Source organism: Sphaerodactylus townsendi, linkage group LG07 (genome assembly GCF_021028975.2).
Source record: "Sphaerodactylus townsendi isolate TG3544 linkage group LG07, MPM_Stown_v2.3, whole genome shotgun sequence".
Lineage (NCBI taxonomy): Eukaryota > Metazoa > Chordata > Lepidosauria > Squamata > Sphaerodactylidae > Sphaerodactylus > Sphaerodactylus townsendi.
The window spans coordinates 54547751-54563394 of NC_059431.1; the positions used below are offsets into that span (position 1 = coordinate 54547751).

General features: G+C 43.0%; 1 protein-coding gene across 3 annotated transcripts in view; it reads left to right on the plus strand.

Moving 5' to 3' along the window:
* CAMK4 (calcium/calmodulin dependent protein kinase IV) overlaps positions 1-15644 on the plus strand; it is a 113821-nt gene that overhangs the window by 35101 nt on the left and 63076 nt on the right. For all 3 annotated transcript variants that reach the window (XM_048503962.1, XM_048503961.1, XM_048503963.1), the window contains one exon: positions 7924-8002. In XM_048503962.1, the coding sequence (XP_048359919.1) occupies positions 7924-8002 (79 nt within the window). The remainder of the gene's footprint in view (positions 1-7923; positions 8003-15644) is intronic.

The following is a 15644-nucleotide window of genomic DNA, read 5'->3' on the forward strand; positions in this document are numbered from 1 at the left end:
TCTTCTTTACGGGGACCCTGGCCGCGATTCTCGCTAACGCTTTCAGTTCGTCAAGCGTGCTTGTCATAAGCCCTGCTTTGGCGCAAGTCTCCCATACTCACCGGGTGTTCCGTGGGACCGAGAGTGTCCTAGGACGCGTGTCTCTGGATCTGCGCCGATCCAGAGGACAGGCGATATCGAAACGGTGGTCCCTGGATCGCTACGATCCAGCGGACTTCGGTCATGGCGTGACCCTTCCCCAGGCGACGGTGAGCAGGGTGGAGGATTCGAGGATTCCCGGGTTTTCGGCACCAGCTTGAAGTCAACCCCGCAGGGTCGCCGCTAAGGAATAGGCGAGACGCGAGGGGAGGTTTCATCTGGCGAGAGCGCCAGCAACAGGAAGCTGGCTTTGATCCTGACAACTCTCCCTTCTGTGCTGGTCTCTGTGACCTTTATTAGGGTTTCATTGTATGGTAAAGGAGGTGGGTAGGGAGATGAGCGGGAGACCGACAGACCTGGAGATCATCATGATGCATGATCTCACCTGGCTACGCGGCGGAGAGGGATGTAAGCGCTCTGGAGCCTAATCCTCACCTGGGGCAAGACTATTGTCCCTGCTTCCGTGACTGAGCCAGACAGTTCATGACCCGTGACTCATAGGGGATGAGGAGGGGGTGCGCAAGCATCAGCAAGGCCGTAGGTCCATTGGCGTCCCAACGTTCTACCACGGTGCTGCTGGGTCAGCAGTGCATCACTACACACTGGATTTATGGCCAGCAGGAACTTCCATGAAAGATAAAAAGATTAATTCAGGTTTTCATGAAAATAAAGCTCTCAGGAAAGATATCAATCCTCCTGAAATATTTTTGAAGTTATTTGTGACTAAAAAAATATTCTTCACGCTGTGCATCCATATGGACAAAATTCTATGCAAAAATACAAATTCTCAAAAAGATAGAGCAATATTGTTGTACTTATCTTTAAAGTAAAGAAGTTGGTACTGATTTGCAGATTTCTGTTCAGGCAGATTCCAATGAAATATGATGCAATCAATATGCAGTTATTCTAGCCAAAACCCAGCATGGAGAGAGCCAGTGTGGTATGGGGTTAAGAACAGGTAGGCTCTAATCTGGAGAACTGAGTTTGATTTCCTGCTCCTCTACATGAGCGGTAGTCTTTTATCTGGTGAACTGGGTTTGTGTTCCTGCTCCTCCGCAAGAAGCCTGCTGGGTGACCTTGTGTTAGTCACAGCTCTTCAGAACTCTCTCAGCCCTGCCTACTTCACAAAGTGCCCACTGTGCAGAAAGGAAGGGAAAAGAATTTGTAAGCTGCCTTCAGTCTCCTTACAGGAGAAAGGCAGGGTATAAATTCAAATTCTTCTTCTTCTGAAATCCATAGGTTTAAACTGAAGTAGCTCAGGATTGCACTATTAATCTTTGTGGAGCAAGGATGCTCTAGAAGAGAGTAAAGCTTAATATGTTAAAGCTATGCATTAAACTACTTAATAAATACACAAAAGACCACATTATGTGGCTGTCAAATCTCACTGCATCATGCTCTTGGCACAATTGAGATGAATTATTGGTCATACAGTGGAAAATTGAAGGTTATTTACTTTAATCAACCACCTCTATCAGAATATGTCCATGAGACAGGATAGGACAGGCTTTCAGATAATATCTACCCCTGGGGAATTGGGAGAAAAACTTATTAGCTCTCTTTAATTCTTTTATTATATAAGTAACGTGGTTGAGGAAGTTCAAGTAGTAGTTTACTTCTCTGTTTCAGGTGCATTACACAGTGTCTATTAGGTTGTATGGTGAAGAGTGGTCCTCTTGTCACCAGTGCAAATCGACCTTTTATTGAAAGTTGTGTTGGAATCAGTTAACTTTGAACAGAACTCCAGTTGCAAAATGGATCATTCACACCTCCCTCTGATTTCTGCATCTCCACAGCCCCCTCAGTCACAACAGGAGCTGCAGGTCAAGTGAAATATCCATAGAAACCATGGACCTTGCCTTTTGGAAATTGATGTGCCTTCTGTTCATCCAGATGTCTCTTGGGGTTCAACTCTGACAAGCTCTGTTATAGGAAATGGCTAAATATAAGTTTTACCAAGTTGCCATGAGCATCTAAATCAGCGGTAGGGAACCTGCGGCTCTCCTGATGTTCAGGAACTACAATTCCCATCAGCCCCTACCAGCATGGCCAATTGGCCATGCTGACAGAGGCTGATGGGAATTGTAGTTCCTGAACATCTGGAGAGCCGCAGGTTCCCTACCCCTGATCTAAATGAACACTCCATAGCCCTTAAATTAAACAAGCACACAGCTTCAACTTTTGGGGTATTTGATTTCCAGAAATGTGGCCGATTATGCACCAGGTGTTTGCCGCATGAATGAGGCAAATGTCCACTGTGGCAAGATTTCCTGTACAGGCATATTTCCTCTAGTCCTGCTTTCACTTTACACTTTCTCCAGGGCAAGCAAATCCAATTATAGCATGATTTTAATTTTGCTTTGCTGCTAGAATGGGACAGATTTGCCAGTGTGCACAGTTTTGCCCTATATTTCTTCCCTTCGTCCACAGCCAGCCTGCCTACTCTTACCCCCCACTCCATACAACCATATCAGTAAATTGATACTAACACTAAAAATGTAAAAATAATAAGACAAGTTGATCAGTCAAAATACCCAATTTGCACTCTAATTGCTCCTGCATTTGATCAACAAACTGGGTTGTCTCCAGCCTTGTAGTTTTATACCAAGCAATCCATGATTCCAGACCACACCAGGAAAAATCCATCAGTCTTGATGCTTGGGTTTACAGCACATTGGGAGGCAGACAATCATGAACCTGGGGAGATTAGCAAATGGCAGTTTACGTAGTTCTTTTGCAGTTTTGTAGTTTACATGCTACCATTACTCTCCTCCTACTTCCTGCCATAAAGACAATCAGTGTGTGGGCAAAGTGTACAGTTGCCGTATTCAAGACTTTTCTTTAATAGTTTTCCTTTTTATGTCGATATAGATTGATATATCGATCTGTTGATGAGATTAAAGATAAAAAATAAAGTTTATATTAAAAATTAAAACACGCATGCACAATAGAAAACCTGTAAAGCATTGCCCCACTGGATGCAAGCAAAAAGCCAGCTGACGGGTAATGCCTGCCATGCTGCAAATAGGGTGGTGGATAATAATACTGAACATTCCCCGAAAGAAAGACTCCCTGGCCAATTCTCTCTGAAGTTGTAGGAATCTCGCCATGCGTCGTCAGTCTGTATCTGAAACTGCTCATTTAAAGTAATGGAGCTTATTATAAAAGTCAAGTTGATTTACCAAGGGACATGGAGCTGATTCAAAACTATTTACTCCATATTTTTGTTGCATCAAGAGGTTAAATGATATGATCCCAATCAATCAACCATTATGAAAGTATGGTTCATAGATAGTTGAGAATATGTAGGTACTATATTGTGTAATTTATTCAAGGAGGAATTTTATAGCTGGATAGTTAATTGGCAGGTTTAATGTAGATGATCTGTATTAAACTGCATATCAGGCAAAGAAAATAATGGATTTACCTATAAGATATGCAGATTTGTAGTATCAGCACAGAAAAGAGGAGAAAGCATCTCGAACTTAATGTTGTAAATTGTCAAAATACCAGCTTCATTAATTTTCTATATCTTTTCTAACAGGTCTCAAATGATAGTCTGATTTTTTTTCAGTGCTGCTTTTAATTGTACATTTGATGATACTGCAGTGGCTTCATTGGTTAAACAATAGCTTGAATAAAGATAACGACTATTTAACAACTAGACAATAGCTTTTTATAATTATAGTGGTTAACATCTTTGTAATAGCTAGCAAGAGGTCCTCTTACAGTTCTCTTATACGTTGAAAGAATGACAGTAACTTCAAAGAATAGCTATATAGTTCATTTGCATTTATTAATTTGAACAGAGAGAGAGAGAGAGAGAAATGAAACACTCTTTGCTTAACATTAACAATGAGCTAAATCAGCTCTAGCTGGGTAACAGCAAATACACAAATGCCGTTTCCACACGGGCATTTAATGCGCCTGGGACGCCGCCCCCAAGCCTATTCGCACAGGGGCACAGCTGCTTCGCGAAATGCGACGTCCCCGCCAGCCTCGGGCCAAGTTCGTCGGCAGCTCATTGCGCGCTTTGAAGTAATTTGTTGTGGAAACGCCGTCACGTTGGCGGCTTTCCAGGGCTTACCTCCCCTAATTCTCCCTGCATCTTCACGAACTCCTCGCCCTCCGGTGCATCGCCGGAGGCCTGGGGACACATTACCCCCGGGCGCTGGAGCAGTTGCGCAGGGCCAGGGGAGCTGGTTCCCAGCTCCCGCGACGGTTGGAGGGCCGGGACGTATCGGTCGGACGGCTGCCGCCCGCCGTCGTCCCGGCTCTTTCTGGCTCTTTCCGGCTCGCATGAACAGTCCCAGCGTGGTCTCCGTGCGGAAACGGCCAAATATTAATTTTGTGCAGAGTGACTTAAATCCTACCACTTCTTTTTCAACAAAGGTTAATGTCTTCCAGCTTAAGGATCTTTCAACAGTAGCAATCATTTCTGCTGTGTGGTTGTATACATTTATAAGACCATTTAGGATAGATATTCCACAGCTGTAGAGGAACTGAGAAATCTAGGTGTTGGAACTTGCCATACACATAATTTCTATCAGTCTTAAAGATCATTATGTAAGTAGTATGCAAAGGCAATTGGTTGTGCCTAAAGACTTTTCTGACATATTGCTGAATGGATCAGATACTCTTGGTTTCTTCAACTTTACTTCAAGGACTTTTAGTCAAAGTTCCTTTTTTCTTTCTCTGTTTGTCTTCTCCATTTTGTCATTACTTTCATCTGCCTTATGCTATACTTCTTAAAATGTGCTAAGGATGCTGCTATTTTAGGTCAACTTGATCTCAACTTTAGGTCAACTTGATCTCAACTCCATATTTAATTAACAAGCATACATTATGGTTTTACATAAATACTTCTGACATTTCTTCAAAATATATGAATGTGAGAGGAATGAGGATTTGTGTGTATATGCCAATGGCGGAAGTAGAATTTTGTGCTAAAGTTTTGTTACAAATGAACAGATTAGTCATAAGAGAAATGTTGGAGTTCATTTGGATTCTACCAAATAACATGTAAAACATTACTGGGAATATATTTCATATAAAAATGTCACCCAATTCTGTCTTTACAGTTTATAGCATTTTTATTTCAAGTATGGCTACAACTTTGAAGAATAAAAAGACACCAATACTGGATACCAGTAAAAGAACAAAACCAGTACTGGATACTGAAAGAACAAAACCTTGCCAACACTATGAGCTGAACAATATGTTTTCTGGTGATTTAAAATCATTTCAGCAGTGGAATTATGATAACCACTTAAAGTAGGGAGAACCACTAACGAATTAAGTTCTCTTCTGAGAGAGGCTGGTTAAATCCTAAACTCAGTTATACTTTTGTATGTACAATTTTGCTTAAGATTGCACTCTTATATGCATAACTTTGCTTAAGTATATGTTTTCCCAGTGGGACACATAGCGGCTCTCTGGGGCCATTTCAGGTTAGAAAATGGAACAAGGCAAATGCATCAAAGTAAATTCTCTTATCCTTGGTCAATGGACCCAGTCTAGATCTAGGTTCCCATTCACATAGTTTTTCAGGGCAGGGGCGGGAGGGAGTGCTCTCTTCCCAGAACTCCCTGCATCCTGCACAGTTAAACTATTAGAAGCCTTTTCAGGTATTATTCAGCCTACAGTGAATGTGTGTTGCAGGGAGGGGGAGACACAGTAGGATCTCAGTGACAATTCATCAAACGTGCACTCATTGACTTAAATCCCACAAAGATTTCCATGGACACAAAGGGAGAATGATTTTAACCAATTCCTCCTCCTGTGAGAGACCCATCCCAAGCTATTCCTGGGGGTCCCCCATCCTGTAGGCGCAGCATTTGGGGAGAATTGCCATGGTAAAGAGATCAGCAGAAATATTTTTCCTCTTTGTGCCTGTGGAAGTCTATGTGGGATCCAACCCACTGGAATGAGTGTATGGCAGTGGTGGCGAACCTATGGCACGGGTGCCAGAGGTGGCACTCAGAGCCCTTTCTGTGGGCACGTGCAAACAGAGTGCCCCTCCACACCTATAGGCTGGCCTGGGCCACTGGGCTCGATTATTAGCTTTTAACCTAAGACCTAGTTTTGGGAAAGCAGTGTAGGTAACCCTGTTAAGCACTGTTAAGCACCCCACTGATTTTCATGCGAAGAACTAAAGCACAATCCTTTACCTGGGAGTAAGCTCGGTTGCTGGCAATGGGGCTTGCTTCTGAGTAAACCCTCCTAGGGTCATGATTCACCCGTTGGAAGAGTTGCATGGTTGCTTCAAAGCAAAGCCACCAACTACCACCAAGCTTACTCCTGAGTAATGCGTGCCTCGGAGCCAACCATTTTTTCTAAACTAAAACCTAAGTATTCAAGTTAAATTGCCGTGTTGGCACTTTGCGATAAATAAGTGGGTTTTGGATTCCAATTTGGGCACTCGGTCTCAAAAAGGTTCGCCATCACAGGTGTATGGAGTCTGTGTGCAAACAGCGCTCTCTGTGTGATTAGAAACTAGGGTAGATTCAGTGTTTCCAGATACATAGAGAGAGTCATATACTCATGCATTGACTCTGTGCTCTTGCTTGAGTAAAATAAAGTTTGCCACCGTGGTGGAGTTTGCTATCATGGTGTTACTTCTCCCCATCCATGCATTTGGAGAATGTCTGGCAAAGATCATTGAAAGTATTTTGTTATTGATGATGTCTGAACAGAGTACATGTGACTAATGAGATTAGGATTATAGACATACTTATTGGTGTAGATGTGAAATTGTAAATAATATATCTGAAACGAATCTAAAACAAGTATTTAAATTCATATAGCACAGTGACATATCTGAAAAAGGGCCCTTTCTGGACAAGCCCCTGAAAACATTTTGCACGTTTTGCAAACAAAAAAACAAGTGAAAACCATTCCATAAAATAATTTTTCCAGATAATCATTTTCAGAAAAAGATCACTTGGGAACAACATTCAAATAAAATGTTTCGAGGCAGCAAAGAAAGTTTTGGAATAACAACCATGGGGAACTCCATGGAGGAAATGTTTTATTTCCTGCCTCAAAATGTTTTATTTGGGCCGTTTCATACCGGCCTCCTTCACTGCATGCGCCAAGAGTCTTGGCGTGAAGCGAAGCCGTTCGCTGTCACAAGCATGCGACCGGCTAAGCGAGTGAAGCCGAGCGGCAGGCGGCAGGCTCCCTCGCCGCGAAAGTGCGCCTGCTGTTCCCAGCCCCCCTCCGCGGTGTCCTCCCTGCAAATTAGCCTGCGAGGCGTCACAGCCCGCCCACGCTGCCCTCCGACCCCTGGAGGTCGGAGGACAGTGTGGAAGCGAGGAACTCGGCTTCCGCGATATAAGGAGGACACCATGGCGGTGAGCATGGCGAAATGATCCGGAGACAGTATGTCTTCCCGGCGGCCCGGTTCGCGAGCGCCGCCAGGGAAGGCGCTCCCTCCAACAACAACCCTTTAAAGGGTTGTTGTTTAGGGCGGCTTGACGCCGCCCTGGGGGGAGGGAAGAAGAGTCAGGTCGCCGCTGCTGCGTTGCAGCAGCGGCGCCTGTGCAAACGGCGGCCTGGGGGTGCCTTTTTTGGCGCCCCCAGGCCGTCATAAATGGGCCGTGCGGAAATGGCCTTGGTTTGTGTGGAAAGGGCTGATATGAATTCAATTTTTTTTAAATTTCACTGCATTGAATTTAAAGCAGACTTCAAGTTCTGAGAGATCCCTAGGTGTTATTTAGCTGCATATTATATAAATGTATTCAACATATTTGACTATGAAATTGTATTTTCTTTTTCATTTAGGGGTGCTACATCTATTGTCTACAGATGCAGGCAGAAAGGAACACAGAAACCCTATGCTGTCAAGATCTTGAAGAAAACTGTAAGTATTGTTTCCCCACTAACATTGTATTGTATGGGATCAGTTATAAAATACAAATATATTCAATTTGTTTACTCCACAGTTCCATAGATTCTTTTGCTTCTTTTGGTTGAAACAATGAATAAATGAGCATTTGGAGTGAATCTGTTCCCAAAGGCTTGCTATGCAGCTATTTTTCTCTTATATGTGTAGAGTCTATCTATGTTCTTGTGTATGTTGTAAAATGACTGTAGAAGAACATGAGTAGGACCTGTAGTTCGATGAAAGGATAACGTTCTGCTGAGAGAAAAGGACCATGGGTGAAGAAAGAAGATGTTCTTCAAGTTGATTCCTATAAAAATTCTCTGGCTTGAGGCATAGCAGGATTTGCAATACAGAATCAGAAGCTACTGTTCAGGAACGATGCACAAATGTGCCCTGGGAATCCCAACCCCATTAAGTGACACTGAAGCAAGGCTTATGTTAATATAGGAAAAGTTTTATTCGCAAGTAGAGGGAGCACCAAAGGGGACTGCTTTTCCACTAAGGCTCAACTAGAAAAACATTTACACAATTTTTTTATACTTCTGGCAAGCCCAGAACATTCCTTGTTCCATATAAGATTAACTCTTAGCAGTTATAACATTTAATTGGTCAGTTGTTAGGGTGCAGTAATAATTTCTCAGTGCAGGTGTACTGGCTCTTTGGTGAGATAATTCCTGAGCAAGTATACGATGAAAACGCTTAATTATAACAGCTCTACTCAGAGCTTTATCAGTAGTATCCTTCAGAAAGGAGAGAAAGGAAAAAAATGAACTACTATTCTACCTTATAATACCAAACAAAAAGGCATCACCTCTCTGCTTGACCCCAACACCAAACCAAACTTCTAGCTTCTAAACAGTTTATACTATGTTCAACTTTAATTGGGCCTATGTAAAATATATATATTTTAATTAATATATCAGGAATGAATGGAAGGTAGTGGAAGGAGTCTGCCTCACCAAGACCATCTGTAACGGGTCTGTTTAAGCACAAGCAGGGTATAATGCCGTAGCCCTTGTTACTGTAAAGTCTGCAATCTTTTCATAAGTTTCAGGCCAGGGTACTTCAGTGGATTTGAGCAAAGGTAGTGTTTCTGCCTTTGAGAAGAGATACTATAATCCTAGGATTTCAAAAGACTGGAGTGTTATAATGTATTTATTTAGCTATTTATACCCTACATTCTTCCACAATGTGGACCCAAAGCAGCTTATAACATTCTCTTTCCTTGTTCATTTTACTCTCATAACAATCTTGTGAGATAGATTAGAGAAAGTGACTAGTCCAAGGTCCACCAGCAAGCTTCAATGGCAGTGTGGGGGTTTAAACCTGGATCTCTTGCAGAGTATCTATTTTATTAAAGAATCTATTCATCAGCATCTTGTGCTCCAGTGTACTGGTGATTGCAATGAAAAACCTGACCAGGAGCTGCTAGCTCAAAGATGTTTTGGTTCTGGATAAACTGTGGCAGTGATTTGGACATTCGAGGAATAGATTAAAGAATAAAGTTGTATTTTGTTACTCATACATAAAACCAAGTAATTGCCTTCTAAAGTTTATCCCTATATAGACAGGGTTAATGATTAGATTGATGTCTGCATGTTCTCTGTGAGCCTGACTGGTACGAGTCTGTCTGTCTGTCTGTCTGTCTGTCTGTCTGTCTGTCTGTCTGTCTGTCTGTCATGCTTGTGCATGTACACACATGCACACACAGTTTGAACCGCAAATTAGGAAACCCCCCCCCCAAAAATCCACAGTTGTATAAAGTTTTTTCTTTTCTTTGAGACTCCTTTATGCATATGATTGTGATATAACCTCTCTGAAGGCACCTCTCTGTAGTGTTCTGAGGTGTTGTGTATAATCTGCTTCCTTTCCTACCTTATTTTTGCTGCCTCCAAAGCTCTCACCTTAGAAGTGTTAGTTGAACTTAAAGAACAGGATGACTTAGTTGTATATAATGGAATGACATCAGCATGTGGGAATGGCTCTAAGCCAGATTCTAAATAGAACAGTTATTTCTGTTAAACATAGTTTGTTCATAACAGTGTAACAGTTTCTGTATGGTTAATAAGCATAATGGTTCCAAATAGGCACATAAGCAAAGTGGTTTCAGATAGGTGTACTGTTCCTCTTGTTTCTCTGAAGTTCCTTAAATAAACCAAGCCACAAAGGCTTATTCTCCGTCTGAGGATATCTTGAGTGAATGATTCCCACCCAATGGGTGGCTGCTGTGATGCTGAAATCCACTTTCAAACAGCATCACTTTCAATGGTGTTTAAACTAGGGAGCCCAGATTCTCCTTTTAAATCCACCTTAAAGGGAGAATTTGGGGTCCCCAGTTAAAACAACATTGAAAGGGATGCTGTTTTGGGGTGGATTATCCCCCACCCTGAAACAGCATCACTTTCAATGTTTAAACTGGGGACCTCAGATTCTCCCTTTAAATCTGGGGAAATTTGGGGGGTGCCTGCTGTCAGGGGTGCAATTGTTAAGCTAGCAGCACCAAAATTTCAGGATATCTTTAGGAGACTCTCCCGATGATGCCACCCAGGTTTGGTGAAGTTTGGTTCAGGGGTCCAAAGTTATGGACGCTCAAAAGGGTAGCCCCATGTACTATTAGCTCCCATTGGAAACAATGAAGATGGTGGTACCCCCTTTGGGAGTCCATAACTTTGGACCCCATGAACCAAAACTGCGTACCCTGCAAGCCAAAAACCAAAAAAAAAATTAAAATACCAAAAAAACACAAAAGGGCTTCGGACATGTAATGGAGGGGTTGAACCCGAGAAACCCCCCTTATCTATGTCCTTGGGGAGGCCGAAACTTTTTTCTACTTCCTGTATCCCATGGTGGGAGTCACCTTCCAGTTCTTTTCCTGTCTAATACAGAGAGAGTAGGTTTCTGTTTTGGTTATGTCTTGAGATTTTCCTTTTTTTCTGTTTAAAACTGTTGATTCTCTTTTGTCTGATCTTTCTCTACTTTCCTAACTTTACCTACCTATCTATATCCCTTACCCATCTCTATCCCTTTGGCTCCGTATTTAGGCTAGATCTAGGGCTTAGATAGGAGCTTAGATTTTTCCTGCGCTTTTTAGCTGACAACAGAAAATGGCAATGGGGACAACTTTCTTTCTGAAGCTGAAATGGAGGCTCCCCACATGGCCAGTACTTTGGAGGCTCAGTAGCAAGTCGCTACCTGCCTGGGAACCAACTCCTTGGTCAACCCGCAGGCAGCTAGCAATGGTGCCAAGTGTGCAAAGCTTGTCACTCTATCAAAAAAAGAGATAAGACAAGTCATGTAAGACTAATCTTATCTCTTTTTTGATAGAGTGACAAGCTTGGTAGATGAAGGGAATGCTGTGGATATAGCGTACCTTGATTTCAGTAAGGCTTTTGACAATATCCCCCATGACATTCTTGCAAGCAAACTAGTAAAATGTGGGGTAGACAATGCTACTGTTAGATGAATGTGTAATTGTTAGCCTGACCAAACCAAAGGGCACTCACCCATGGTTCCTTTTCATCCCAGAGAGAAGTGATTAGTGGGGTGCCATAGGGTTCTGTCCTCGGCCCAGTGCTATTCAATATTTTGGTCAACGACTTGGATGGTAAAATATAGAGGTTATACTAATCAAATTTGCAGATGACACCAAATTAGGAGGGGTAGCTAATACCCCAGACGATATGATCAGAATTCAAAATGTCCTGGACAGATTAGAGAGCTATGCCAAAACTAACAAAATGAAGCCTTCGAGAGTACAGCCAATATTGCCGAGTGGCCGAGAGACAAATGATTGTATATCTTGGGACCCTACCTCACCAGCCCAGGCCAGGCCACTTTGTGAGTCCTGCCCAAGGAGGAAGGGGCCAATTATGAATGATTGAAGTCCACTGTTCTAGAGAGGTATGATATCTTGCTGGAAACCTACAGGACCAAGTTCTGGCACAAATCTGGTAGGCCCCAAAACTTTGTCATGAGCCAGAGGGATATGACCTACTGATGGCTCCCTTCAACAACAGCAGGGGAAAAGAAGGTGATGGACAAAGTGATTCTGGAGCAGCTGTTGCATGTTTCACCCCCTCAAGTCAGGAAGTGGATGTTGTACAATAAACCTGAGACTTTGGATGAGGTGGCAAAGGTGTTGGACAGTGCTCTGAGGTTGACACTTGGGAGAGTGGCAGAGATGGCACAAAGACCAAGGGCCAGGCCAGGAGTTGGGCAGAACTTCCTAAGCCAGGGTGAGTGCATCAGCCTCCTGGGAGCAATCAGCTAAGGGAGAGAAGGGCATGAAGAGCGAGGTACAATGTGGTATGGCTGAGCTCACCCCTCCCCTGACAGAAAAAGTCAACTGCTCCTGTTTGATTAGCAGTATGTATTTTCCTCCAGCTAAAACAAAAACACAAGTTGATCTGATTGGGGGGGGGGGGAGGAGCTTGAAACTTACATAGGGGATCTGTGTATCCAACATCATTTCTCATAATGGAAGGAGACTTTAACACTAGGCTAAGTCATGGTGATCTCACTTTATATGCTACTCACAAGATGTATTTACCTGATAGTGGGAATCTAGTTATGTCTTTTGAAAGATTCTAAGCAGAATTATGATGGATTCATATTGGCACAGATGACTTAAGAGCATAAGAAAGAGCCTGCTGGGTCAGACAGGAGTCCATCTAGTCCAGCACTCTGCTACTCGCAGTAGCCCACCAGGTTCCTTTGGGAGCTCATATGCAGGATGTGAAAGCAGTGGCCTTCTGCTGCTGCTGCTCATGAGCACCTGGTCTGCTAAGGCATTTGCAATCTCAGATCAAGGAGGATCAAGATTGGTAGCCATAGATCGACTTCTCCTCCATAAATCGGTCCAAGCCCTTTTTAAAGCTATCCAGGTTAGTGGCCATCACCACCTCCTGTGGCAGCATATTCCAAATACCAATCCCACGTTGCGTGAAGAAGTGTTTCCTTTTATTAGTCCTAATTCTTCCCCCCAGCATTTTCAATGTATACCCCCTGGTTCTAGTATTGTGAGAAAGAGAGAAAAATGTCTCTCTGTCAACATTTTCTACCCCATGCATAATTTTATAGACTTCAATCATATCCCCCCTCAGACATCTCCTCTCCAAACTAAAGAGTCCCAAACGCTGCAGCCTCTCCTCATAAGGAAGGTGCTCCAATCCCTCAATCATTCTCATTGCTGTTCTTTGCACTTTTTCTATCTCTTCGATATCCTTTTTGAGATGTGGCAACCAGAACTGAACACAGTACTCCAAGTGCGGTTGCACCACGGCTTTACATAAGGGCATGACAATCTTTGAAGTTTTATTATCAATTCCTCTCCTAATTATCCCCAGCATAGAGTTTGCCTTTTTCACAGCTGCCATGCATTGAGTTGACATTCTCATGGACCTCAACTAAGATGCCCAAATCCCTTTCCTGGTCTGTGACTGATAGCACTGACCCCTGTAGCATGTATGTGAAGTTTGGATTTTTTTGCCCCTATGTGCATCACTTTACATTTTGCTACATTGAACTGCATTTACCATTTCTTAGCCCACTCACCTAATTTATCAAGGTCCGCTTGGAGCTCTTCGCAATCCTTTGCAGTTTTCACCACCCTACATAATTTGGTATCATCTGCAAACTTGGCTACCATGCTACCCACCCCTACTTCCAGGTCATTTATGAATAGCACTGGTCCCAAAACGGATCCTTGGGGGACACCACTCCCTACATCTCTCCATTGTGAGAACTTCCCATTTACACCCACCCTTTGCTTCCTGTTCCTCAACCAGTTTTCAATCCATAGGAGGACTTCCCCTCTTATTCCTTGTAGATGACTTGTAGATGACTTGTAGATTGTACATAACCTTCTAAATAGATCAGTACGAGATAATCATCCTGCACAATATATCTTTTGGTCTGGTGATAGAATGAGTACAATTGACTACATCATAGTAACCAAAAATTTGGTACATTATTTGGAGTCTTTTGAGCTCTACCTTCTTATATGATAGCGATCATTTTCCTCTTAACATAGAACATGAAATTTTGGATAACTCGGACGGTTACCATATCAGACTACACAGGGATGCCTTTGAAATACACAAACACCAAGACAACTTCAACAAGAAGGAAGAGACTCTGAGAATTAACAAAACTTGGCTACCAGTACTTAAAAACACCAGAATCAAAGGCCAAGCACATGCTAGGTTCATAGACAATGGGCTTCACCCAGACACAGGATTTGTATTCACTAATGCTGTTGCTGCTGTAGAGAATGCAAATGTGAATACCAGTGTAAATGGACTGAAAACCCCACCCGCAACACAATACAGTTAACCACACCTTTGCATAGCAAATTCCACCCAAACACTTACTGATTGGTTCCCCACCCTGGGACATGGACAATATATTCCCCACTAAACATTCCCTTCTCACTGGACGCAGTGTGTAACAGATAGGCTTGGTCAATACCCTAGAAAATCAGTAAAATTTGGATTCGGATTTATCCAGGCATAAAATTATCTGAACGCCTGAATAAGACAAATAACATATTTGGCTATACCCGAATATTCAGTCATAGGGGGCACATTTTGAAAGCTAGCAACACCAAATTTTCAGGGTATCATCCAGAGACTCTCTGTATTATACCAACTGAATTTGGGGATGCTTGGTTCAGGAGGTCCAATGTTATGGGCCTCCAAAATGGGTGCCCCATCCCCATTGTTTCCAATGGGAGCTTACAGGAGATGGGGGCTACCCCTTTGAAGGTCCATAACTTTGGACCCCCTGAACCAAACTTCACCAAACATGGATGGTATTGTCAAAACAGTCTCCAGATGAGACTATGAAATTCTGGTGCTAGTATCTTTAAAAATGTGCTCCTGACAGGTACCCCAAGAAATTGCCCAAGATTCTCTGCTCTGCAGTGCCTTGGCACCATTGGACCCAATGGGAAATTTCTGTGCAGGCTGCACATTTTTAAAGATAGAGCTCCTACTCAGAACAACCCCCCCCCCCAGTGCCCTCCCCAAATCTCCAGCACAGAGCCAGCTGGGCATAACAGCAAGCCCCATTGAAGTCTGTGGTGGGAAAAGTTAATTACCGTATATACTCATGTATAAGTCGAATTTTTCAGCACATTTTTAATGCTGAAAAAGCTCCCCTCGACTTATACGCGGGTCATTAAATTTTTTTGTGTTTTTACTTTGCTGGCCAGCAGGGGGCGCAGTTTTTATGCTAGCGGCACCAAAATTTCAGGGTACCCTCAGAAGACTCTCCTGATGATACCAGCCAAGTTTGGTAAAGTTTGGTTCAGGGGGGTCCAAAGTTATGGACCCCCAAAGGAGGTGCCCCCATTCCCCATTGTTTTCAATGGGAGCTATTAGTAGATGAGGCTACCCTTTTGAAGAGCAGTCCATAACTTTGGACCTTCTTTCTGGACCAACTGCCACTAGGAACTCTGGCTGGTCTCATCAGGAGAGTCTCTTTATGATACCAGCCAAGGTTTGGTGGAAGTTTGGGTCATGGGATCCAAAGTTATGGACCCCCCAAAGGGGATGCCCCATCCCCCATTGTTTACAATGGAAGCTAGTAGTAGATTTTTCATTTCTGATAATATCCC